The 27566-nt window shown below is 45.4% G+C and overlaps 1 protein-coding gene across 1 annotated transcript; it reads right to left on the bottom strand.

Moving 5' to 3' along the window:
* ADAT2 (adenosine deaminase tRNA specific 2) lies at positions 1-27505 on the bottom strand. The gene is made up of 6 exons (XM_004702137.2): positions 27480-27505; positions 15306-15410; positions 11150-11300; positions 6780-6886; positions 1088-1160; positions 1-993 (listed from the first exon to the last, which is right to left on the bottom strand). Exons 1-6 carry the CDS (start codon positions 27498-27500, stop codon positions 950-952), a joined length of 501 nt encoding a protein of 166 aa, XP_004702194.2. The 5' UTR covers positions 27501-27505; the 3' UTR covers positions 1-949.
* Between the last annotated feature and the right edge of the window lie 61 nt (positions 27506-27566).

The following is a 27566-nucleotide window of genomic DNA, read 5'->3' as shown; positions in this document are numbered from 1 at the left end:
TTACAGACCAAACAGACCGTTCTATTTAATAATTCTGCAAGCCGGTGTTCCCACCCAGGGGAACTCCCAGCCCTTCGCCCCTTTTCTCTTTTTGCAGAAATTCACAACACTCTTTAACGGTACAACTCCCAGAACAGAAGCCCCCAGAGGGTAAAGGCCTGTGCTTGGTTCACTGGCCGGGACTGTGCTCAAAACCAGACGGAATCAGCCCTTTTGGATGTTGTCTTTTATTGTGAAAACGACTCCTCTCAACGAAGGCCTGAGTGTGGTCTTATCACAGTGATATGCTATCATTTTCTGAATGTCCCTTTACCAACTTGGTGTAAAAGGATGATTTTCTAGCAGTGCTTTATGAAAGCAAACGTCACTTCCTACCACGCATGTACGTAAGAAGGGGCTTCAAGGCCGTGGGAAAATGAAATGAGCAGCTAATGGAACTCTCCCGCGAACACGTTGAAGTGCCCTTTGCAACGCTGCTGGGATCACGACGTCCGGTCCGGACTCGCGGGAGAACCCCAGGTCTGCAGGGCGAGAATCCGTTTCCGCGCTGGAGCGTGTGGCCAGCTCGTCCGTCCGCGGGGCTTCTCGCCATGTCTCTGCACCCCTCTCCGGCGCTGGGCACCATGGTTTAACCAGAGGGCCTGGTGCGACCCGCTCCTTTCCCTCCCAGTCGAGATGCTCCATCAGAGCGTGGTAGGGCCCAGCAAACCCCCCCGAACCCCGTCAGTGAACCCAGCCCCCACAGAGGGGTTCCACGGCTGTCCATCCTTATAGAAGAAGACGGCCTCATCTTTCTCTGAAGAGCAGCTGGCGGGCTTGAACAACCGACCTCGTGGTAGCAGCCCAGCGTTTCCCGACACGCCGCCAGGGCTCCGCAGGAAAAGCCAGTAGGCGTTTACAAGGAGCAGACTCGGTCACTTTGGGGCAGCTGTCCTGCATCAAGGCCGGTTCAAGGCTTTTGGCTTTCCTTTTTGCGAACTTTGGACTTTGGAGCTGAGGAGAGAGGAGAGAATGGGAGAGCGTGAGGCGCAGGCCCAATCCCGGAGGTTTCACGAGATCAACGATCTACAGTAGGAAGAGCGCTGACCATTTGGGTTTTCTTGTTTGTAGAAGGTCTTTAGCATTTCCACTGCTTCCTCCGCCCGGTATCCAGGAACGCACTGAGGGGGGGAGAAGGGGACAGTATCAGACTGTGAAAATGTGTGTATCCCATAAAAACAGCAATGCGGATGTGAGGATTCCCGTGTGCTAGAGCATTCAGAATATCAGTAACAGGGATAAAAAGTAAATTTCCAGTAGGTACATTACCTCCGTCCAATATCGTTGGAAAATCAACTAGTGATTCCTTAGCAGTCTACCATTGAAGTTACTAACCGGGGAATTGTGGGTAACAGTGGGTAACTCTGTGCTTCCGTTTCCTCCTGTGTACAGTACAGTCAGTGCACCTCCTTTATAGGGAATTTCTGATGGGTAAGCGCATAGTGGGAGCCCAAAGCCCTGTGGTTTCACAAGGTCTGCCGTTTGAAAGCACCAGAAGGTCCACTGCTCGAATAACAGGCTCTCTGCCCCCAAAAAGAGTTAGTCACGGGGAACCCACGGGGCAGTTCTACCCTGTCTGTAGTCACGATGAGTCAGAACCCAATCGTTGGCGGTGTTTGGCTTTTGGAAAGAGTTAGTCCTGGAAACCCACGGGGGCACTTCTACCTAAGGGGTCACTGTGAGTGGGAAGAGACTCAAAAGTGATGAGTTTGTTTTGTTTTATTTGGGTTTTCTACCCTGGGTGGCATCGTGGGCTAGGCTAACCACAAGGTCAGCAGTTCCAAACCACCAGCTGTTCCACAGGAGAAAGATCAGGCGGTCTATCTCAGTCAAGAGTTAGTCTCAGAAACCCAGGGGCCGGTTCCATTCTGTCCTGTGGGGTCGCTATGAGGCAGAACAGGAGCCAATGGCAGTGGGTTTTGGTTTTGGTCGAGAAGCCTGTGGTAGTTGCATCCTTTCGACTCATAAAAGGAGGTTTCAAAATGTTCGTGGTTAAGTGGAATTGAACCATTAAGGAATTTTCCCACAAACTTTTTGAAACCCCTCACTAGGACCCTACCGGAGTAAAACTGCCAAGAGGGTGTCAGGCTGTGCGCCACAGCGTCGGCCTGTAAAATGGCTGGTGGACCCAATTAGCCCACCTTTTAGCTCGCAGTCAAGCACTGCACCACTGCACCACCAGGGCTCCTCAGAGGGCACCCTGGAAGGGTTCCTTAAGCATTCCTACTTTACCGGTGGTTACTTGCTTTAGGCCCCGGCTTGGCAAACTCCAGCTAGTCAGGCAAATCTTGTCCACAGCCAAGGAGGGCATGCGTCCCCGCATAGAGAAGACTGTGTGACACCCAGAGTGAGGGCCTCACACGGTACCAAAACTGACTGGCTGGTCCGTTAGACACTCTTGTCTATGCTGGAGTCGGCTTTAGGGACCTAACGGGAGAGAAGAAATCAATGTATGGAAATAAGTCGTCAAAGGGCCTGATGAGAAATCTCAGTGAGAACACTGCGGAGGCGGGAGAGAGCCTCGCAGACGGAGGTGATGCACGGGGTGGTTTAAGAGGCATGTCGCTGGCCGCGGAGCGCAGTGGAGTGATTATGCAGAGGTACCAAGGAAAGAATCGGAGAGGAAGGATCCGGTGAAAATACGGGGGGCCGTGAGAACTGCCGAGGAGCGTCCGAAAGCGAGCTGGGGAGCCAGCCGAGGGCAGGATCGCTCGAGGAGGAGGGGGAGGAAGACCACTCTGGCCTGGCTGCTCATGCCCAGGTCTACACAGCCTGCATAGGCCTTGCTCATCCTAACAAAGACCATAGCTTCCCTTCCTCCCGAGGAGAAACACTGCCTCCCTTCATTCCCCTCCGCAGCGCTCATGTCCTCCTCCTCCTCCTCCTCCCTGGCGGGCACGCCCAGGACCCCATGGCAGTTGGCCTCTCGGATAACCCAGAGGCCGCCGTTTACCAAACTGTGGGCTCCCGGCAGGAGTGGACGACTGGTCCCAGGCACCTGGCTCTTGGAGAAGGCGCTCCGGCCTTGGTTTCTCCATAACCATCTCTCCGCGGCGGCTCCTCTTTGCTCCCTGCTGCAGGAAGCGGGTCTCCTCTTCTCGCTCACTAATGCTTCCCGCAAAGCACTGTCCTCTCCAACGGAGAGACAGCGACCTTTCTCCACCCGGCTGCTCACTGGGATGACGTGGGAGTTCTCCGAACCCCAGGGTCCCCCCCCTCCTGTTCAGCCGTGTGCGACGGCGCCCTGCGGGGCTGCAGAGCTCTGCGGCTGGTTCTCCCTGTAGCCACGATGAGAGCGCGGAGGCCGAAACTGCACGTCTCGCTCAGAAACCAAAGACGTCCAAGTACCCCGTAGAGCTACATGTTTTTTAAAACGTAACCACCATCTTCTAGAATAACATTCTACAGGGCTACTCTATGGACTTTGATGCTGCTTACACTATTAAAGCAAACCAACAGATCTTCAATTCAATTCCAATTCATGGTGACTGCAATTCCAATTCAACAGAACTGCCCCACGAGGTTTCTAGTCGTTGTGTTGTACTTTTTACCCACCAGACTGTCGCATCTCCACCCCACCCCGCAGGGGGACTGGGAGGGTCACACCAGCAACCTTTCCATTACCAGTGGAATGCATAAGCACTGCACCACAAGGCTCCTGCTGATAGTGGTGTTTTGTGGTGTTTTTTTTTCAAATCTCTAATTCTGCGTTAGGAAAAAGGATTCTTCTCTCCACCCCCATCCGGTCAAATAAGGAAGAAGATACAGCATATAGAAGTCCAAGGTACCACTGTTTGCCTTCGAATCTCAAACCACCTCAAAAAACATATTTTGCCATCAAAACAAAGAGATCTGGCTTCGGACCAGGGCCTTTTATTTTTTATTGCTGAGCCAGTGGCTAGGCAGACTGCCAGGGAAGCATCTTTTTGGCTCAGCTGGGACAGCTCTGTGCGGATGGGTGGCTGAGGGACGTGTGACATCATCATCCTATCTGAGGAGCAGGTTCCATCCACGGCGCTTTGTTCTGCCCAACAACTTGGAATACCTCTTTTGATCTTTCTCATAAATGACATGGAGAAAGCCACTAAGTCATTTTCAAAGAAGTATATAAGCAAAAGTAGAGCCACTGAGAGAAGTGATAGAAAAATTCACTTTGTAGATGTTTTCAATGATCAAACTTATTGTACCTCTTACTTTCCCCCACCCAACACAGGCTTTTCTGTGAAGCAGCCTTCAAGGCCATTTTTTTCTCAGTGGCATAGAAGTACTTATAAAAGCTCGTGTCCAGCTAGGAAAACTCGAGAAGGGAGGTTTTGCAAAGCTTGCTTTTGGCCGGACTCAGACAAATGCAGCCCTTGTGGCTCCTGGGCACATTCTGCAGGTCTTTGAAGCAAACTGGTCACGATATCCAAACATTCCTCAAAGTCTTCACTTTTTGAGAGCACAATGCTTGGGGATTAATCTTACATTTTGGAGACAAAAGCAATCAAGCTAGTTTATGAAAAATGGCATGGACTTACGGGCCAGTGTCTGAAGAAAATTCAGGCAGACAAATAAGAAATTGAAAATTCTAATGCTGACAGCCTCAACCGTAAACATATTGGAAGGAGTGGCAAGAATGAAAAACCCAGCAGAACGTCTGAAAGAGTAAGGAAACATGGATTCTTGGGTCTGGAGAAATTGTCAAGATTACAAAGGCTTGGGGGAGGGGGACGGGGAGGCAGTGATTTGATTGTTAAGCCAGAAAACCAGTTGCTGTAGAGTCGACACCAACTTTTTACATCCCCAGGGCACCAGAGTGGAACTGTGCTCTAGGGTTTTCAGTGGCTGATTTTTCAGAAGTTGATCCATTAGGCCTGACTTCCCAGGTGCCTCTGGGACTCAAACCACCCACCTTTCAATTAACAGCCAAGCATGTTAGCCATTTGCACCACCTTAGGACTCTTGAAGGAGCCTTCGTGGTATGAGGGGTTACAATTTAAGCTGCTCACCGCATGAAGACCCCCAGCTGCTATGAGGGGAAAGGAGGCTTTCTGCTCCAGAAGAGATTTACAGCTTTGGTAACTCACAGGGGCAATTCTACTCTACCTTATCGGGTGACTATGGCTCAGAATTGACTTGATGGCAGTTGAGTTTGGTCTTTGGTTAAGCACTCCTGAATGATTGCTAGACACCAATTTAAAAACACACATGCATGCACGCGCGCACACACACACACACACACACACACACACACACAAACCCTCACTGCTATCAAGTCAATTCTGACTCTTCTTGACCCAAAAAGACAGACTAGAACAGTCCTTGCGGGTTTTGAGGTTACAAATCTTTACAGGCACAGAAAGCCCCATATTGCTCCCAGAGATTGGCTGGTGGTTTTGAACTACTGACCTTGTGGTTATCAGCCCAAATTGTAACCCACATTACCACCAATGCTTCTGCCCAAACCCCAAATCAGTACATGGCAACCAAGCACAAGGTTTGAATCAGTGCCAAAATATTCCGCCCCATGTGAAACCGGAATAGTATGGAGCTTATGTTTGTGGATTAAATTGGGTCCCCAAATATGTTAACTTGGCTGGGCCATGATTTCCCCATATTATGTAATTATCCTCTATTTTGTGATATAATTACCGAGGGGCTGGAAATCTTAACCTCTATAATGTTAACATGGCACCATTAGCAGTAGCTATGCTAATGAGGCAGGATACAATCTGTAGAATTAGGCTGAGTGTTGATCAACCTCTTTTGGGATAGAAAAGAGAGGAAACAAGCAGAGATCAGAAGACTCGGTACCACCAATAAAGAAAAGTCTGGAGCGGAGCCAGTCCTTTGGAGCCAGGGCCCCTGTGCCTAGACCCAGAGGAAGACTGATGGCAAGGGCCATCCCGCAGAGTGGATAGAGAGAGCTTTCCCCTGGAGCTGCCACCCTGGATTCAGGCTCCTAGCCTCCCAGACTCCGAGAGCACAGGTTTCAGTTGGCTAAAGCCATCTGCCTGTGGTATTTCTGTTACAGCAGAACTAGATAACAACACTCATTGAGTAAAGGCATCAGCAGTGGTGTCTCTTCAAACATGAAGAGGTAAGGGAAATTGTCAGGAGTTACCTAGGATGGCACAGGACTCCTTGAGGAGTTAATTAAGAGAAGAAGGCACTTGTCTAGAAACTATTAACTGTAGTCTTCTTTACACACAGCAAACAAACACCAATTCAACTGTTTCTAAATGTTCGAGTGAGTGACATTGATCGTACTCAAGTTGTGTAACCACTCTCACCCTCCTTTGCCAAATTGTTCCCCCATTAACAACAACAAAGCATGCCCAGTTGCTGTTGGCAGTTTGATCTCACATCAATGGTTTTCAAAAAGCGCAATGCTCGTGGCAGCTACTCCTTACTAATTAAGCTGGTTTAAAGAAGACTTCAGGGGATATTTTGGCCTAAGGTTTAAAGTTTACCTAAGGGTAATAGTTTTATGAGTTCATCCAACCTCGATGACTGCAGACATTCTGGATCCTACAAGTTTTAAATTGTGCTGCAAGTCCCTCCTTTTGATCAAGATCTTTTTTTAGAATCTTTGATCAAAATGTTTGGAAATGACTATCTGTTGTTTTACACTGAGGCTAAACAGGTCTGGGCAGGGCCTGCGGTAGTTACTTGGTATTTGCTGACCCCCAATTTCGTTATAAGCCCCAGAAAAGATCGACTAGATGGGAGAGGAAAGCACCAGCACTGCACCTTACCTGAAACGGTTTCCCCGTATGCGGCAGGTCTGCAGAGGCAATATTCACCACGGAACCGCATCCACCAAATCGCTCATTCTGACAGCCATAGACAACCAGTGGGATCTCTAAGGAAGAGTCAAGGTCCTGTGCGTAGAAATAGGTATCGTGCACGATGAAAGCATGATAGGTTTGTACCTGGCATCCTGAAAAGGAAAGTTATGCCTCCTCTGTAAAACAGTGACGTTTTGGCATACTATTAAAAAGTCACATGATCCAGTTACACAAAGGAGAAAAAGTTTAAAGTGTTTGGGGATTAGCATCCAATAGGTTCAAGTTGAATGAAAATTGAAAATATACTTTCTAACTGCTCAGTTTAGTGCTCTGCTTGAAAAACAAAATCAAATTTGTTGAGTCGATTCTGATGCATAGCAATCCCACAGGATGGGCTGGAATTGCCCCTGTGGCTTTCCAAGATTGTACATCTTGACAGGAATAGAAAGCCTCAATTTTCTCCCTTGGGGCTGTCTGCTAGGTTTGACCTATTGACTTTGTGGTACACATTCCAATTTGTAACCACTAGGGTGCTGCTAGGGTTTTGTTTTTGCTTTCAGAATCATCAGAGGATTAAAGCCAGAAAGATGGCAGAAATTTAATCCAGGGAGTTAGAAAAGAGTATGCCTTGTTCTTTGACCTAATAAATAACATATGACCCCCTCCCCCTACCCTGATACCATAGACTAAAACAGCCCTTCTGTGAAGCAGGATGGGAGATGGGGGGACTTGAACATGGACCTCCAAGGCCTCTTCCTGGCCTCGGCAGCTCCAAAGCGGTTAAGAAGTCTGCAAACCGCTGATCTGACCATTTTATCCATGAAGAGGCAGGTGCCCTAAAAGGTGCTGTGATGTGCGGAGCTGAGGTGCAGACTCCCCCGCTTCCTTCCCCGCACGTCACGTCTCATGATGCAGACTGAGGCTTGTGAAGAACTCTTCCCTGTAAAAGCTCACCCGTGCTTTGCCTGTCCCTAGTATCTGAGGGCAATGTGTGATGCATTTTACACTCTGAGTGTTAAAACCAGTTTGAAAGGTATTCTATTTTCAACACACTTCCCATCGAGTGAAGTAGTGGATGGTTATCTTCCTAATAAGACGCCCAGTCCCTTCCCCCGCCTCTGCCCTCTTTCTAATGCCCTTGGCACTTGGCTTCGCACTCACCCAACAGCTATGTGAAAGGCAAACAAACACTCATAATAATAGTAATTTTAAAAGGCCCATTTTTTCTTCTTCTGTTCAAGTAGGATGTTTTCTTTTCTTTTCTTTTTTTTAATCATTTTATTAGGGGCTCATACAACTCATCACAATCCATACACACATCAATTGTGTAAAGCGCATTTGTACATTCATTGCCCTCATCATTCTCAAAACATTTGCTCTCCACTTAAACCCCTGGTATTAGTTCCTCATTTTTCCCCTCCCTCCCTGCTCCACCCTCCCTCATGAGCCCTTGATAGTTTATAAATTGTTATTTTGTCATATCTTGCCCTGTCCGACGTCTCCCTCCACCCACTTTTCTGTTGTCCGCCCCCCAGGAAGGAGGTCACATATAGTTCCTTGTAATCGATTCCCTCTTTCCTACCCACTCTCCCTCTACCCTCCCTGTTTCGCCACTCTCATCACTGGTCCTGTATGGCTCATCCGCCCTGGATTCCCTGTATTTTCAGTTCCTATCTGTACCAGTGTACATCCCCTGGTCTAGCCAGACTTGCAAGGTCAAATTCGAGTCATGGTAGTGTGAGCAGGGAGGAAACATTTAGGAGCTAGAGGAAAGTTGTATTTTTCATCGTTGTTGCATCGCACCCTGACTGGCTCATCTCCTCCCCGAGACCCCTCTGCAAGGGGATCTCCAGTGGCCTCAAGAAGGATGTTTTCTATGTCTCAGTTTCTTCCTCTGTAAAATGGGGATCATAAGGAATACCCTGTGAATTACGAAGCTGGCAAAGAATATTGACAGTATCATGGACTGCCACAAAAACAAATAAATCTGTCTTGGACTATGTACAGCCAAAGTGCTCCTGAGAGGAAAGGATGATGAGACTTGGTCTCACATACTTTGGACATGTCAGGAGAGACCAGTCCCTGGAGAAAGACATCATGTTTGGTAAAGTGGAGGGGCAGCGAAAAAGAGGACGGTCCCTTGACAAGACAGAGTGGCACAGTGCCTGCCACAAAGTGCCTGAACATAAGGACAGCTGCGAGCATGGCCCCGGAGCAGGCCGTAGTGTACAGGGTCGCTCTGAGAGTTGGAAGTGGCTTGAGAGACCACAAGGAGCACCGAATACAGGGTCGCTCTGAGAGTTGGAAGTGGCTTGAGAGACCACAAGGAGCACCGACTTCACAGTGTGCCTATGAGAGTTCGTACGTGGCTAGAGATGAACTTTTTAAACCTTTTCATGCAGAGAGGACCTATGCAACAGATACCGGGCTTGAACTGGTTTGGTTTGGTTTTTTAATGTCACTTAGCACTGATGAACTGCTAAGTACTACTTAAATGCATCAACCTCTTTGGAGGTAGAACATGAGGAGCCTCCACAAGGTCCCAAACTAGCAGAATGAGGAATGAAAGCAGCTGGCATTAGAGGCAGCACTGTCTGATTCACAAACAGGACTTGACTCAAAAGATCGTGGATCATGTATTCAAACAGGGTAATGCACAGTAAGAGTTTAACCATTAGCACAATAACCAGGCAGTGCACCCCAACTTGTGTATAAGTGTCACTTAGCCCAAAGCAAGAAGATCTGGTTTGGGCTCTAAATCTCCCAATAAGAGGCTGCTTGGCATTGGATACACTATTCCATCGCTCCAGGTTTACCTGCTGATCCAAGAAGTAGAAGCCGGATCCCTCAGCTTGTGGGGCTCACAGCAGTGTTTATGGTGGATGGATTCCGGGTTTTAGGCGACTATGATTCCCTTCTCATAAAGTACAGTTTATAAATTTCATCATACTCAAAACTATCTAATCTTCTGACAGTGAAAAAAAATTATTCCTACACATACAGTACAGCCAAATTGTAGAAAAATCCATTAAGTATACAACTAAGGGTTTTTGAATTTCCAAATAATTTCTTTCAAAAAGACATGAACCTGTTCGACTCACTATCTGTGCTTACTCTATTCACGACCCAGTCTGAGGAGCTGTAACTCTATGAAGAGTGAAGAAACGCCAACGGACTCATGGAGCCTCCATGACTGGAGACCAGAAGAACAAGGTGGTGCCCCACCACCACTGTTGGTCACTCTGAAATGGATCCCCTTGGAAGGTCCTGGAAAAAGCGAGAGAAAAAGGTGGAACAAAACTCAAATTCACAGCTCATACCAAGGGCTCAAGTAGAAAGCAAATGTTTTGAGAATGATGAGGGCAACAAATGTACACATGTGCTTGACACAATGGATGGATGGATGGATTGTGATCAGAGTTGTACGAGCCCCCAGTAAAATGATGACAAAAATTTTTAAACCCTCAAATTCACAACAAAAGGCCAGGCTTATTGGTGAGACAGAGACTGGTAGAGGCCCTAGGGCTCAGGGCCTTAATGACCCATCAGACCAGGGATGAAATTTACCCCATGGTTCAATTTTCAGTCGAAAAATAGGTCTGTAAATGGGAAACAACACACACACACACACACACACAGGAGGTACATGCCCTCAGAATAATCCACCAATTGAGATCGAAAGGGGAGCATTTGTCCTAGGAAATGCACTCAAGGGCAGGAAGGGATCAGTAAGAAGGACTAAAGGGAGAAGCACAGGAGGAGGTGGGCTAAGGGGATGGCATTCCACAACATGCCTGCGTGTGGGTGTGAACTGTTGAATGGAAAACGGATTTCCTCCGTCAACCTTCAGTCAACTCACAGTCGAAAGCTACATCACAGAAACAGCGAGCCCCAACTTCATCCACTTTCCGCCTGCTCAGAGTCAGGTCATATATGACTCATTTGCTTTTTACCGATTTCCTTGTCAAACTAAACACTGCGGATCACTTGCCATCGGTGATCCAGAGGTAAAATGCAGGGGCACCTTCTGCAGCGCTTCCTGTGCACAGTGCTTTAGTACCTACTTTTACCTACTGGTCACTGATCCGTACGCAGGAGTTTCAGTTTAGGACTAACCTTGCCTTCTCCGCCTTACTTGTTTCATAAGAATTCATTACATGCTTATTGATCTAAGAGCAACAGGATGGTTTCATTATTTAATTTTTTTTGCCAAGGGACCTACTATTGTGTAACATGGCCCTCTGCGGACTGGCTCATACACATCGGAGCAGGTTGTAGGGGAAGCACTCCTGCCTTTGAGGGGAGGAGGCCGGAGGCTCCCATTAGGACAAGGATACTCATCAGGCGGAGAGCAGCTGCGCACATGATGCAGGGCTCCACCGTGACATAGAGCACTGTGTGCTCAAACACTTCTGAGGGGCTCTTGCCGCAGCGATGACACCACTCCAGAACCTGGTCGATGGCCACCATTTCTGCATGCCGGGTAGCCTGGGGAGACAGGGGGGCGGGGGTGATTGGATGGATAACCCTCCTACGTGCACTGACTACTTCACCAAAAAAATTCAACAGAAAGATAACCTTGTGCACTTGTCGCTGCCGGCATTTCAGGGAGTAAAGTTTTCAGGACCCTCCCCTCCGAGTAGCTGACAAGGTGATTTTCTGTTCCAGTGCTGTAACTGCACCAACCAAAGGCACCAAATCGGCGATGTTGGACTCACCTGACTGAATGCTCAGTCTTTGGGGTATCTTTGGGGAAGGACTTCCCATCAAAATGCCATAAAGGCGTGACTTTAAGAAAATTTAAAGTCTCCAAAGACGGATTACTGTCTATTTTAATCGAGACTTGAGATGTTCAGAAGCGTATGCTTGTTTCCAATGGGGTTTCAAGGCTCTCGCTGACTGCACGCTAAGCCAGCCTCTATTTGGTTGACGGGAATGGTATCACTTCTATTTGCTTTGAGATGAGATCTACAGACAGGTCAAGTCCAGAGAGAGGTAGCCATGAGGGACTGGTCTCAAGGAAACACAGTAGGCAGGAGAGGACAGGAGACCTCACACAGCATTTGGGATTGAACGCATGTACATCTGACCCCTGACCTCGGGGTTGTTAGTCATGTGGCTGTGGGCAAGAGACCTAACTTCTCTGAGCCTTTGTTTCCTTAGGTATGAGATGGAGTGTTAGTACATGCACACCTCTACAGTCTACTTCTGTAAAGATTTATAGCCTTTGAATCCCTATTGGGCAGTTCTACTCAGTCCTATGGAATCACTAAGAGCCCTGGTGGCATAGTGGTTACTCACTGGACTGCTAGCCACAGGTTCAGCAGTTTGAAACCACCAGACACTAATATGGGGCTTTTGACTCCCATCAAGAGTTAGAGCCTTGGAAACTCACAGGAGGCAGTTCTGCCCTGTTTGATAGCGTCACGATAAGTCAGCATCAACTCAATGGCAGTGAGTTTGGATTTGGGTTTTTATGGGGTCACCGTGAGTGGGAAGCAACTCTATGGTAACAGGTACCCCATAACATATGCTGAACAGCATGGAGCACCATGCTACATCATGTTTTCATATGTCCTCTGCAATGATGCTTCTCTCTCTTTCCCCTGACTACAGTAACTTAATGCAAACTACACTAACGGTCTCCAGTGATTTCGTCCACATTTTAAGACACTCACAGGTACCTGACACTGAGTGGTGGCACAGGGGGCTCTGTGCTGGACTGTGAGCCACAAGTCAGGAGCTCAAGCCCACCAGCTGCTCCATGGAGACAGATGAGGCTTTCTGCTCCTGTGAAGATGTACAACCTTGGAAACCCACAAGGACAGTTCTACTTGGTCCTAAAGGGTCACTACGGATCAGGACCGACTTAATAGCAGCAAGTTCAGGTTTGAGTTTCAGAGTCCTAACTATGCATTGAGAACTGTGTGAAATTCTGTGCGGGATGAAAAGTCTCCGTCCTCAACCAGCACCACATGGGGTCAAAGGCATCCATTTGATTATAACAGCCCAGCAGCCTCAGGAACCAGAGGCAGACAGGAGTCACTGCATCACAGAAGGGCCTGCTCAGAGAGGAGGCGCCCAAACATGACCACGTACCAGAACCAAGTGGGGAACTTCTTAAAAATCTGAACTTCTAACCAATTGCCCCTAAGCTCACAATAAATAATTATTGAACTGAATCAACTCAGCCAGCTGTGTTTTGCTGCTGAAGAAACAGTCCATTCTAGGTGACTCACTCAAACTCCCTGCCATCGAGTTGATGCTGACTCATAGTGACCCTATAGGACAGGGTAGAATGGCCCCTGTGAGTTTCATTCTCCCTCAGAGTGACAGTTTCGAACTGCTGACCTTGCTGTTAGCGGCACAATGTGTAACCGCTATGCCACCAGGGCTCTCATGGCGGGGTTAAAGACACATCTGGAAGAGGTGGTGGCGTATGGGAGCCTAGACAGCAGGTCTCCTCGTTTAGGGTCAAGAGCCTTCTATCCTGTGTGTTTACAGGAGACTTTTCTATAGTAGCCAAAATAAATCTTGGTTGACTTAAGGGTACAGAAGTCCAAGTCATTGGGGAGTATAGGTGTTGATCGTCCTGAGTGTGCAGAAGGGTATAGGTTACAGTGGAACACCCAATCCACTCAGGAGTCCATACATAAATCCAGCCCCCATTGAATTCCTTCTAATCAGGGGACCTTAGCAGCCTGATTTCCACTAAGGCACACCCAGGCCAAGTCGCAAAAGGCTAAGCAGTTTCTCTCAAGGCTGGCTAGGGAAAGAAAAGCTATCTCATGTCTAATGCTCCCTGCCTAAGGGCCAGGCTGTTCAGGAGGCTGGTTCATGGTCAGAAGGGATTTCAGGGAGGCTGGCTTGGCACAGAGACTCACAGATGGGCTTGGAGCTTCCACTATAAACAACAAACTTCTGCAAGCCCAGTGCTCAAGTGAGACCCCAAATTTGCTTCTATGTAAAAGATTCCATACCAAACTGCAGAAGACTCATAGAGAGATATGGTAGCCATTTGAAAAGACAGCTGCTCAGATCTTACGAGTTCCAGTCCCAAACACGTATCCGTATATTCAGCAATCGTGCTTAGTGTTTCTCTCACAGATGTTTTCCTGTCCTCGTGGTAATTGCCCAGTAGATCTGGCTGTCCTCTGCACGACTTTTGCTGAGTCTCAGTTTTCGCTTCCATCTGGTGAGGGGCGTGATGGATGAATTTGAAAGCTCCTAGCACGTTGGTCCCAACACCAGCTTGTGTGTTGGCTCCCAAGATCATCTAACACAATTCAAGGCCCTGTGAATGGCATGCGTTCTCAGTTATCTAAGAATCCATGCCCAAACTCAATCTCACAGCCATAGAGCCAAATCTGACTCAAAGTGACCCTATAAGACAGAACAGGGCTGCTCGTGTGAGTTTCCCAGATTCTAACACTTTATGGGAGTAGAAAGATTCATCTTTCTCTGTGGAGCAACTGGTGGTTTTGAACAGCAGACCTTGTGGTTAGCAGCTCAACTTGTAACCCACTAAGCCACCAGGGCTTCTAGGGTCATCCAGCTAGTGATTTTTGCCTCCTAGTGGTTGTTTGCAAATCATAAAATTTGATACATCACTCACACTTGCCATGTATATTTATCATGGTGACATGAGGATCATCGGGACGTCCCAACCAAACCACATGGATCACAGGACGCAGGCTATTAACGTGTCCACACCACATGCAGTCATAGAGACATCAGGAGATGAGCTTCCTGTACACAATCCTTGTATCCCGCAGAGCTATCAGCCGAGGGTCATTTCTTCGCCCACTGTGCGGGGCACAACACGTAAAGGACTACCGGGTGCTTTGGAGTTCTAATGGCACAGTGGGTTACGCATCAGGCTGCTAAATGCCAGCCGTTCCAACCCAGCCATCACTCACGGGGAGAAAGATCAGGCGTCAGCTACCATAAAGAGTTACCATCCCCGAAACCCTAGGGAGCACTTCTGCCCTGTCCTAGAGGGGTCTCTAAGAGTCAGAATCAACTCTGCAGAAATGGGTTTGGTTTGGGGTAAAAAATGTCGCACACATGAAACTGCTGTTTCTTACAAAGTGGGATTTTCTTTTCTTTTTTTTACAAAGTGGGATTCTCAAGTATCAGATGGGTTTAAAGAGGAGATAGACGTACTTCTTACTGACAAATCTATGTAGAAAATTCCCCTATGAGGAAGCGAGTGAAAAAGTCTAGGTTTCATTCATGGGTTAACATTAAAGCAGCATCATATCTAAATGCACCCCCCAAGATTATGATCGCATTACATTGATAGATTTTCCACATTAAAAAACAATACAAAACAGTGTCACTCCTGTGAATCCTGACACGAAAGCGCTGTGAGGACAAAGTTAAAGAGCACTGCCCGGCACGGAACACCTGTCTTCTCGCCGCTGGGAGGTGTTTGCGCCACTCCTACCGCCACAGCTGATGGCGTTCAAGCCCACTAGTCAAGCAACGTACGTTTTTGGTTTGATTGACCTCATTTCTTCCCCTCCCCACAATTTCATCGTTGTAGACCATGAGGCAGCCGACAGGAACTTCAAGATTTTCTAGGGCATCTTGGGCCTGGAAGACAAAGTGGAAAAGCTAAGGTGTTGAGCTTCATACTTAAGGCAAGGACAGCCAAGAAATAGATTCAGCATAAACAGTGTGTCCATGGGCCAACACCGGAAGAAAGAGATGCAGCTGAGCATCTGTCTGTCTCTGCTCAGATCTAGTCCCCTCAGTGGTACCCAGTGCTGTGTTCTCTGTCGTGTCCCTGTGAAGGGGGACTCAGAGATGAATCCCTTCATAGGTCCTCTGCCCCTGATTTCCTTCTCCTGGAGAGCAGATGTGACCGGAAGGCTGATCCGAATGGTTTCTCAGAAGTTACCAGCTCTGGGAGTCCCTTTTCAGAGATAATAGAAACCTCTCTACAAGGTAGAGAACAGGTCACATTGGCAAACCCCTTATCAAAATGTTCTTTTGTTGAAATATTCTACTGTTAGTTTGCTTGCTTGCTTGTTTCTCTAAAACTTAAAGAAAGTATTCTAGAGCAGTGGTTCTCAACCTTCCTAATGCCACGACCCTTTAATACAGTTCCTCATATTGTGGTGACCCTCCCCCCCAATCATAAAATTATTTTTGTTGCTACTTCATAACTATAATTTTGCTACTGTTATGAATCTGGCAACCCCTATGCAAGGGTCATTTGACCTCCAAAGGGGTCATGACCCAGAGGTTGAGAACCACCGTTCTAGAGTCTCAAGTAGCACAATACAAGATATGCCCAAAATAGCTCTCTGAGGCAAACAATGAAAGTTTAGGAGAACTTTAGAGAACAATAGGACAACTGCCACAGAAAACATTTCAGAGGTTACTTCAAAATGTTAATGCAGATACAGCCTGGAACCAAATCCACTGCTAAGTATTTACTCCAGAGAAAGGAAAATCTGTGTCCGCACAAAGCTTTGTAAGAGGAGACTCAAAATAGCATCACTGGTCATAGTAAACAGTGGAAACAGTACGGTGTCCACGAGCATGGTGGGGTGAACTCAGCTGCAGGGCCAACAATAAAAGGGGACGCACTTCCAGTGTGGTCTCCAGGTGGAGGAAGTTCACGGTCATCAGGCTGGACAAATGGCCTCAAGCAGGAAAGCACCTGTGATGCGGTATGACCGAGTCCCCTCAAATGTGGTTGAGAACAGGCAAAGCTACACTGTGATGATGGAAACTGGAGCAGTGGTTGCTGTGACAACAGGTGTGTGTGTGTGTGTGTGTGTGTGTGTGTGTGTGTGTGTGTGTAGGTTGGTTAGAAGAGCCCCAAGGGAATTTTCTAGGGTTATAAATGGTCCCATTGAGCCAACGCTGACTCACAGTGGCACCACAGAGTAGAACTGCTCCCTAGGGTTTCCCAGACTGTAGATCTTTACAGGAAGAGAGTCACATCTTTCACCCAAGGGCAGCTGGTGGGTTTGAACTACTGGCCTTGCGGTTAGCAGCCCAACTCATAACCCTCTATGAGATCAGGGCTACTATAGCTTGGTAGGATATGATATATACAGCTGTTTGTATTATTTACAATTAATTGAATGATATGTATGAAATCTGTAAAAGATGCATTTCACCACATATAAAGTATGCATAAAACAAAATCCTCACAAGTGGACCAATAAGCAACATTATTAGAAATGGAAAAGATTTTTAGGCCATCAAGAAATTTGTTTTGCTTGGATCCACAATCAACACCCATGGAAGGAGCAGTCAAATCAAAAGTATGCATTGTGTTGGCAAAGCTGCTGCAAGAGACCTCTAAAGAGGCCTTAAAATGTTCAAAAGCAAAGACGGTACCTTGGGGATGAAGGTGCCCAACTAGAGCCATGCTATTTTTAGCCACCTCATATGTATGTGGAAGTCAGACGATGAGTAAGGACGAGCAAAGGGAAATGGAAGCTTCTGAATTACGGCGTTGGTGAAGAACGTGGACTTGGCTGAGTTGCCAGGTACAAAGGGCACATTGTCTTGGGAAAGGCACAGCCAGAGGCTCCTTCGGAACAAGGATGGGGGCTCCGTTTCACATGCTTTGGACACGTCAGGAGGGACAAGTCCCTGGAGAAGGACATCATGCTTGGCAAAGCAGAGTCCGCAAAACAGAGGAAGACCCGCAGTGAGACGGGATGCCGCAGTGGCTGCACGAAGGGCTTAACGGTAACGGGTGTGGGGACGGCACAGGACCGTGTTTCACTCTGCTGTGCCCAGCGCCGCCGTGAGACGGAGTTGACTCCTTGGTGCCTAACAACAAGGATGTCTCAATTCTTTTAACAAAGGGAAACCATACTTCATACTAGATATAAAAGTAGACTCAAAAGGTATGAATTAACTAAATATAATAATTGGGGCTCACCTCTTGAATTTTTTGCTATATGTTTTTCAGTATATGAAACTCAGGATTGATGAGCCTAGAGGGACAAAAAATAGAAGAAGGGTTTCGGGGGTGGGGCGGTGGAGAAGGGGCACAGGGAAAGGGAGTCCAGGAAGGAAAAAAAATGTTTGAAACTGACTGTGGCAGCAATTGTACAATACTGCTTGATGCGATTGAACTATAGAATGATATGATATATATGTTAACTCCCAATATAGATAAACAAATAATTTTTTTTTAATTTAGGAATAACATTAAAATCTTGTTTTTGACCAGGAATTCTTAAGTAGGATCCAAAAGAACAAGTAACATAAGAAAAACAAGATAGATTTCATTTAAATTTAAAGCTTTTGTACATCCTTGTTTTCAGAGAGCAATGGTAAACTCCATATAACAGATTTGGTGGTTAAAATTAATACCTTATCATTTGATCTCCCTTTTGATCCATTTTAAAGTTGTTTCATTAAAAAAAAATTAAGTGAAGGGGAAATACATGTGGATCAAGCCACTGGTGATTCCCTCTGACCACAGATCAGGGATGGGGGCAGCTTTGCTGCCATTCAGAGTGAAACGGAAAATGAATGGTTGAATAACCAGTCAGGTTAAAATCTAGAACCTTATCATTTGGTCTTCCTTTTGACCCATTTTAAATTTATTCTACCTTTTAATATTTCCTGCTCTCGTTTCGCATTTAAAAAAATCATTTTATTGGGTGCTCTTACAGATGTGGTAACAATTCATAATTCAATTCGATCAAGCAGAACTGTACAATTGTTGCTGCCATCCATTCCCAACATTTACCTTCTTCATAAACTCCTGGATATCGGCTCCCCTACATCCCCTCCCACCCTGCCATACCCCCAGGGGTCCTTATTGCTAAACTATATATTATTATTATTACTTTCTGTGTCTTACACCAATCCATCCACCTACTCCTGCTCCCTTTTCCATGAGGTTTTCCTCCGGCTTATTTTGTTATTGTTGTTGGGTGGTTTATGTGCGTGTTTTATTTTTTGTTTGTTTGTTTTGGTGTGTTTACCAGTACATGAAATCCAGGATAGGTAAATCTATAGAATCAATAACTCGATTAAGGGCTTATTGGAGGTATGAGAGGGGAGGCTGGGTGGAAATAGGGCGCTAACAACAATAAGTATAAGAAGAAAATATTCTAGAATGAATTTAGTGATGATTGTGTAAGCTCCTTTTAAATGACTAAATTATTGAAGTATATGATATATGAATTATATGTCAATAAAATTACTTTTAAAAAACTGTTGTGCATCAGAGGATATCAGCAAGAAAGTAAAGCGACAACCTACAGAAAGGGAGAAAACACATGGGAATTATTTATCTCACAAGGACTTAATATACAGAATGCATAACTCCTATAACACAACAACCAAAACACAAACAACCTCATTTTAAAATGGGCTAAGGCCTAGAATAAAAATTATTCCATGGAAGATCTGTATATAGCCAACAAGCCAATGAAAAGAAACTCAAGGTCTCCAATCATAAGAGAAATGCCCCACAGTGCGGTGAACCAAGAAGGGAACATAACAGAGCAGCAATGGGAGCAAAGCCAAGTCACAAACCCCCTGAAGAACCCCCCCAAATACACTTCAGGGTAGGAAGGGAAGTTCTGGGAAACTCCCAGGACCGGTGGGGAGATAGTCATAAAGGTCAGTAGACAGAAATGGAATAGTTTTGCTAGTTTTTCTTTTCTTTTGTTCTGTTTTTATTCAATTTTTAATTTTCTTTTTGTTTTGTCTGTTATTGTTGGGTTGCCTACGTATATAAGTTAGACATGGGAAGCAAGCCGAGGAGAAAGCAATGGGACCGATGGTGTTGGAGGGGCTAGCGGGGAGGAGGAGGCAGGAGAAAAGAGCAGTGAGCAAACAACGCCATAGACAGGGGAACAACTAGGGAAGTAAAATCAGTAACAAGGGTTTTTCTGATATAGCCATCCTGGTGATGTGAGTGGTGTGGGGTCCTAGTGGTCTTGGAGCAACAGCAATATAGCTGAGAGGAATTACTAAGAGGCAGAAGAAGGGCAAGCGTGATGGTGGGGCAGGAGGAAAGTAAAAGTAAACAAAGGAAAGATCTAGGAAGCAAAACTAAGGATAGAGATATAAACATTGGTTTGCACTTATGTAAATATATGAATTCATAAAAAGAGGTATTGGCCTATGCACACATATTTATATGGCAATACATTGAGGAAATGGACGGCCTTAGGGTCTCTGCTCAAGCCCTCCCTCAATTCAAGAACACTTTGTTCTAACAACCTGGCATTCTGTGATGATCACCCTCCGGACATGATTGCTGAAGACAAAATGGTTGCATAAGCAAATGTGGTGAAGAAAGCTGATGGTGCCCAGCTATCAAAAGCTATAGTGTCTGGGGTCTTAAAGGCTTGATGTTAAGTAAGCGGTCATCTAGCAGAGAGGCAACAAGCCCGTATGGAAGAAGCATACCAGCCCATGTGATCATGAGGTGTCAACGGAATCGGGTAACAGGCACCAGAAGACCCAAAACAAAAAAACAAAAAAATATATTGTTGAGAATGAGGGGGCTCGGAGCAGAAACCCAAACCCATCTGTAGACAATAGGACATCCCCTCACAGAAGGGTCACAGGAAGGGATGAGTCAACTAAGACACAGTATAGTACCGATGAAACACACCATATTCCTCTGGTTCTTTGAGGCTTCCTACCCACCACTATCATGACCCCAGTCCTGCCTTTCACTGCTGGCTAGACCGGAGCATGTGCACAGGCACAGATAAGAGCTCATGGCACATGGAATCCAGGTCAGATTAATCCCTCGGGAACAGAATTGGAGTAGAGATACCAGCAGGGTAGAGGAAAGGGGAGGGGAGGTGGGGAGGAAGGGGGAACCGATCTCAATGATTGATGCATAACACAACCACCACCCCTGGAACAAACAACAGAAACATGGGTGAAGGGAGACTGTGGTTGGTGAGAGATATGAAAATAATAATAATGTATAATTTAGCCAAGGATCACGAGAATGGGAGTGGGGAAGGAGAGAAAAAAGAGGAGCTGATAACAAGGGCTCAAATAGAAAGTAAATGTTTAGAAAATATGATGGCAAGATATGTACAAATATGCTTGATACAATTGATATATGATTGTTATAAGAACTGTAAGAGACCCCAATAATATATTTTTTTAAAGGAGAAATGCAAATCAAGAACAATGAGGTAACACTCACGCCACTCCAAATAAAAACCAAACTCACTGCCATTGAGTCAATGCTGACTCAGACTGACTGCCTGTGGCTTTCTGAAACTATAACTGTTTACAGGAGTAGAAAGCCCAGTATGTCTCTTCCGGAGCTGCTGCTGGTTTCGAATTGCCATCCCTGAGGATCACAGCCCACCGTGTAACCACTGGACCACTAGGACTCCCACACCACTCACATCACTAGGATGGCTATTATCAGAAAAACCCAAACCGACAAGTGTGACTGAGGCGAGGAGGAAAATGGAATATCCGTGCATTGCTCGTGGGAACGTGATATCGTACAGCTGCTATAGAAAACAGGAGGTTAGCTGTTAAAAAACTTAAAACACTAGACACCCTCTTATCCAGCAGCTGCACTCCTAGGCATTTATCCTTGAGAAGTGAAAATGTGTTCACATAATATGTAAGTTTGTGTAAAAACAAGAAAGTCACAGCGGCTTTATTCATAATTGCCCCAAACTAGAAGCAACTCAAATGTTCTTCTATACCATACGGCCCCCCAAAATTATTCCGCATCCCCTTGGCAATGAAAAATTTTAGTACATTAGTTTACAGAGCAGGATAAAGTGTAGGTATCTGCTTTTGCAGTCTGCCCGCACCACCCCCCACCGCCACTGTTCTAGCACCCCAGTATCACCCACTTTGATAAACTAATCGACACCATGGAATATTGTTGTTAGAGGCCAGTGAGTCCATTAGACTGACAATCACTGTTATGTTTGAGCCCATTATAACAGCCACTGTGTCAACCTATCTCCTTGAAGTTCTTCCTCTTTTTTCTGACCCTAGACTTTGTCATACACCAAGTCCTTCTCCAGGAACTTTTCCCTCTTGATTGCAAGTGTGCAGTATATATGAGAGAGTCTCACCATCCTCACTTCTAAGGAGCATTCTGGCTGTACTTTCATCTAAGACAAATGTGTTTTTTGTTCTAGCAGTTAGTGGTATATTCTAAAATCTTCACCAATAACATTTTTATTTTCACTGTTCCTTGTTCATTGTCCACCTTTTACACACATACGGTACAATTAAAAATACCATCGCTTGGGTCAGGTGTGCTTGTGAATCCAAGCAAAATGAATTCCATGAAACTTCAATATTGACTCCACTTATCATGATGTTGTCTATTGTCCAGTTGTGACAACTGTGATTTTCTTTATGTTGAGGAATAAGGCTGTTATTTTTTTATCTTAAGCAGTAAGGACTTGTGGTCCTCTTGGCTTTCGGCAAACAAGGTTGTGTCACCTGCAGGTTGTTAATGAGCCTTCCTCAAATCCTGATGCCATGTTCTTCTTTAATAGTCCAGCTTCTTCTATTGCTTGCTCAGTGTACAAGGCAAATAAGTATGGTGAAAGAATACAACCCTGACACACACCTTTCCAAATTTTAGATCTCGTGTTGGTCAATGAGTTCCTTTGGGTCTATGTACGGGCTCTATGAAGTGTCCTAAAATTCACATTTTCCACCATGCTATCCTTAATTTGTTATGATCTATGCAGTTGAATGCTTTGGCAAAGTCACTAAGTCACAGGTAAACATTTTCGCAGTATTTTCGGCTTCTAGCCGAGACCCATCAGACATCAGCAGTGGTAGCTCTGTGCCACATCAGCCACCAAACTGAGAGATGAGTTATGAGAAGGCGGCAATGTTGCTGTAGGGTTTGCCTTAAATCGATCTCTTCTAAGATAGAGAAAAAGTGAATTTGTTATAAGGAAGCAAGCACAGTTGGAGAAAAGGAAGTGGTCAGGCCACAGGGGATCTCCAAAAATTAAGTTAAAAGAGAGAGAAAAAGCACACACTGTGCAGTTTTCCCTGTGTACATTTTTTCTCTTTTAACTTTATAAAAGTTCTTAATCTAGTAAGGCTATCAAAACGTCCTCTTGTAGACAGGCAGTCCCCCAGATTACATATGAATTCCACTCTTAAATCTACCTTTAAGTTAAATATGTATATAAGTCAAAACAGCTTGGTAAAGTTCGTATCTAATGCAGTCAAACATTTGTCTGAGTATATAAATACCTTTCAGTGAATTAAAAAGAAACAGTTCTACATACATGAAAATACCTTTAACATAATAGAGCAGTAAAAACGATATTTTGACGTGTTACACAGTAGCAACTGTTTATTACTCCGAACATTGCATAGCTGTGAATTTTCAATACCTGACTCCTTAAAAGGGCCGGTTCTTAACTACTGGTTCCACATAAGCTGGGGACTCACTGCCTGTATGTTGCAAATGTTTTCTTCATTTGTCTTGTTTACATTGTCTCTTGAACATTTTAACCTGCAGAAGAGTTCTACGTTTATATCGTTCAAACCTATCATTTCTCGTTTAATGTTTTCAGACCTGAATGCTACACTTTAAATAGCCCTTCTCCAGTGCAAGACTAGATAGTCAGTACCATTTATTTACTGTTGATTTTTTCCCCTTAATTTTCTAACCCTGTATCTTGGATCAGATATGGGCATTTGCATTACAAAAATAAATGAACAAGTTTATTTTAAATTTGCCATAATTTTACCATGTTAACAAACTGTTTTTGTGTGTTCTGATCTTTGTCCATTTGGTAAAAAATACATCTTCCCTCCAATGAGCATATTACGATAAGTGCTTTACAAGCATCTCTTCAAACATGAGAGTTACATATTGAACTTCTATTTTACACTGAAGAGCTCCCTGGGGAGGAAAGTTTAAGCATTTGTCATGATCATTTTGTTCTGAGCAAGAGTCGGAAAACTTTTGAGATGGAAGAGCCAATCCTGTCCCTCACAACAAGTTAAAAATGATTTGAGATCCATAAATATATGTTTACAAATGACATCGCCATGATCCGAATAATATCCTTTAAATGTTTCAATCTTACTTCAGAGCCACATATATGCACGGAGAGCCACATATGGCCCACGAGCCACAGTTTGGCAACCCCAGTCTAGAGCATAAGTTCCCCAAAACCTCAACACAATGAAAAAGTCGTAACTATCGCCCATAATTCAGGATAAAGGCTAGGTATCTGCTTTTGCAGCCCCCTGGGATCATTCCTAAACATTGAGCTGCTAACTACAAAGTTGGCAGTCCAAAACCACAGCCACTCCATGGGAGAAAAACAGGCTTTCTACTCCCAAAGAGTTAGTCTCAGAAGCCCACAGGGGAAGTTCTACCCTGTCAGGGAAGGTCCCCGTGAGTGGGAATCAACTCGATGGCAGTGAGATTGGGTGTGTCCTTTTTCAGGGATATTTTCCTTCTGTGAATAAGCCTAACATGATGAGATGCTCGTCATCCCTGCATCTAAGGAGCATTCTTCCAAGATACACTTGGCTTTACTTCTTCCGAGATAGATTTGTTCATTCTTCTGGCAGTCCGCAGTAGATTCCACCAATTCCCTTAATTCAAATGCATCCATTTTTCTTTGGTCGTTCTTATCCACTGTCCAACATTCACAAGCATAGAGGTGAATGAAAATACCTTGGTTCGGGTCAGGCACACCTTAACCTTAAAAGTTTCATCTTGGACTTTTAAGACTTTAAAGAGGTCTTTGGCAGATTTGCCCAGTGTAGCATGCCACCTGATTTCTGCTGCTTCCATGGATGCTCATTGTGAATCTAGGGAAAATGAGATCTTGTCAATTTCATTATTTTCTCCATTTATCATGACCTTGCTTATCGGTCCAGTTGTGAGGATTTTTGTTCCCTAGATGCTGTCATTTTTACATCTTCATCAGCGAGGTGTTTCAAGTCCTCTTCACTTTCAGCAAGTCAGGTTGTGTCATCCGCATATTGCAGGCTGGAATAACAGATGAGGTGGGACTCAAAGATAGGTGTGTAAGTTGTATGTCATCCAGGAGATTCTGGCTCAGAGCAAAACCCATCAAACTGAGAAGAACTACTCTAGAGGGTTTCCGATCTGTAATTTCTACTAAAACAAACCATCGGGTCTTTTGACCCACGGAACCATGTGAGTTAGAACTCCCAATCTTTCAGTTAAAAGTTGAGTGCTTAGCCAGTGCACCACCAGGGCTCCTTGGTATATAGGAGGGGACTTCAGAAAGTTTGGGGAAAATGGAATCAAAAGATCATGGAATTTGTCCATACATTTTTGAATCCCCCTCATATTTGGAAGCTCTAGTGACAAAGTGCTAACCAGAAGGTCAGCAATTTGAACCCACAGGCCCTCTGAAAGAGAAAGATGTGGCCGTTTGCTTCTGTGAAGATTTACAACCTTGGAAATCCTCTGGGGCAATTAGACTGTCCTTTGGGCTGCTATGAGCTGGAATCAACTTGGTGGCAACAGGCTAGGTATGCATATACTTTTCCTGCTTTTCTTCTGGAGAACCCAGACTAATACAGGTTCTACTGATGTTGCACAGCCCCTCTAACTTCATAAGATTAGATTTTAAGCCTTCTAAAGACCTATTTCCTTTATAGTCTAAATGACCAGGGTGGGAATCTTCTAGTATAATCCTTTTATTTCAATTATAGGGGGAAACAATGACTCAGGCACTGTGGTAGTTACATAATTTCAAGTCAACTTGTTAAATAGGCTATAGGGGTGGAGCCTCGTCTGTCAATCCAGTCATAGCCAATGAGGCTTCTGTGTGGGCATGGCCTTCTCCTCAGGATTCTGGGATCTCCTTTCTCCCTGGAGGTGGGACACAAAGTCTCTTTCTGCTTGGTCTTCCTGCTGACAAGCCACATGGAGCAATGCTGATGGAACCAGAATCCTGAAACTGGAGGAGCCACGTGGTGACCCACGCCAGTGCTGAGATGCTTCCACTGCCACTGGATCCACAAGACTTTCTGCCCACTGGCCTGTGATCTTCCTGCATTCAGCATCATTGCATGTGTTGCATGAGTCTGAAGAAGAATTTATAGACTGGTAATGGGACATATGGCTAATATTGGACTTATAGAATTGAACTGGACTGGGCTGGGATATTTTCTTAATATACAATTACCCTTTGATATAAAGTTCTATTTTATACACATATGAATGTCTATGAATTTGTTTCTTTAGTCAACCCAACTAACATAGGCACTAAAGGATTTGGTTTTGTTCACCTGCTGGTCCCACCAGAGCAAAGATTAGATTTTAAAGCCTTGTATAATGTCCCAGTGAAATGCTCTTTTAAATTCTGGCTAATCATTTAATCTACCCACCCACATACCATTCTAGTTCTTTGTATTGGCCATATAACTATGTCCATTGTACTTTCGCTATGTTAGTATCTTTCCCATAGCATCCACCACAGGACATTTCATATGCAAATTGTTTCATTGTATAAGTTAATCAGTGATTAATTTGCTGCCTCCAGATTTAATATTTGCTGTGATGATTCTGGACTCACAGCTACCCTGTAGGGCAAAGTAGAACTGCCCCAGGGGGGTGCCAAAATGTAATCCATATGGATTGCCACATCTTTCTCTGACAGAGCAGCTAGGGGCTTCCCATTGCCCACCATTTTGTAAACAGCTGTGTAATTAACAGTGAGACCAACAGAGCTCCTGGCAAATGCATACTCATGAGCCATGGTCGCCAATGGTTAGGTGCTCACAAAGATTGACTTTTCAAACATACCAGCAGCCCTGTGAGCGGAAAGATGTAGCGATCCGCTTCTGTAAAGAAGATTGGCTAGGAAATCCTATGGCGCCATTCTCGTCTATCCTAAAGGGTTGATAAGAGTCAAAACAGACTCCATAGCATGGGTTTTATGGGTAATTTGGATCTATCCGTTAACTCTTTTCAGAAATGCATAATTAACTGCCACTCCATGGCAAATCCTGATGCTTCCGGGTAAAACTGTGCTCCGGAGAGTTTGCAAATGGCTGCTTATTTTCACGTAGACAACCAGACCTTTCTTCCACGATGCCTCTGGGTGGCCTGGAACTTCCATTCTTTCAGTTAGCAGCCCGACAACAATCACAGAAATTGGATCATACACAAATCTGATTAGGACTTTCTGAATCATCAGTCCTGAAGGAAATGAGGGAAGGAAGCTGCAGACAGAAATACAATGAGTGAATGAATGAATGAACGAACGAACGAACAGTAGCTGGTGGCGGTGTACAGGGCTTGTTTTAAAAAATGTCCTCTACGAGAAGCTTCTCTCCCATCGTCAGCTTCTTTCTTTCTACTAGATATGTTGTACGGACCAAAAAAACCCACACAAAGTACCCCGGGATGAGGGTTGAGAGGTCCACAGGAAGAGGAGGCAGGACATGCCAGCACGTGTCCGATCAGAGTTCACTTTGGCGCGTGCTCTGTACCAACAAGACAGAAATGTTTTCGCTCCATCCTTCCTTCCCCAAGAGCTACTGCGAGAATGGACTGACATCAATTTCCTGGCAGTCCACCCAGCCGGGTACCCAGAGAAGTTGCGCGCCATCGCGATTCGGGGACAAGACAGCGCGCCTGGAGCTTTTGCTCCGGTGCGTGAGTCCGGAGAAAGTCCCACCGCCCAGGCTCCTCACCATGTGCATCGCAGCCTCCATCCACTTCTCCGTTTCCCCCTCCGACCCGGCGCACGCCGCCTTCACCTCCATGCCCGACCCGCTGCT

This window comes from Echinops telfairi, unplaced genomic scaffold (assembly GCF_000313985.2).
Source record: "Echinops telfairi isolate 266 unplaced genomic scaffold, ASM31398v2 ScPeMD7_3533;HRSCAF=4204_0, whole genome shotgun sequence".
Lineage (NCBI taxonomy): Eukaryota > Metazoa > Chordata > Mammalia > Afrosoricida > Tenrecidae > Echinops > Echinops telfairi.
Note: the sequence above shows the minus strand (reverse complement) of the source record. Positions and strands in the feature narration are given on the sequence as shown.

Coding starts and splice junctions, on each gene's coding strand:
- ADAT2 (XM_004702137.2), bottom strand. CDS start 27,500: ATGGAGGCTGCGATGCACATG. Junction 15,411..27,479: donor TGGAGGCTGCGATGCACATG/GTGAGGAGCCTG, acceptor TTTGTCTTCCAG/GCCCAAGATGCCCTAGAAAA. Junction 1,161..6,779: donor ATACGGGGAAACCGTTTCAG/GTAAGGTGCAGT, acceptor TCCCCCCCTCAG/TGCGTTCCTGGATACCGGGC.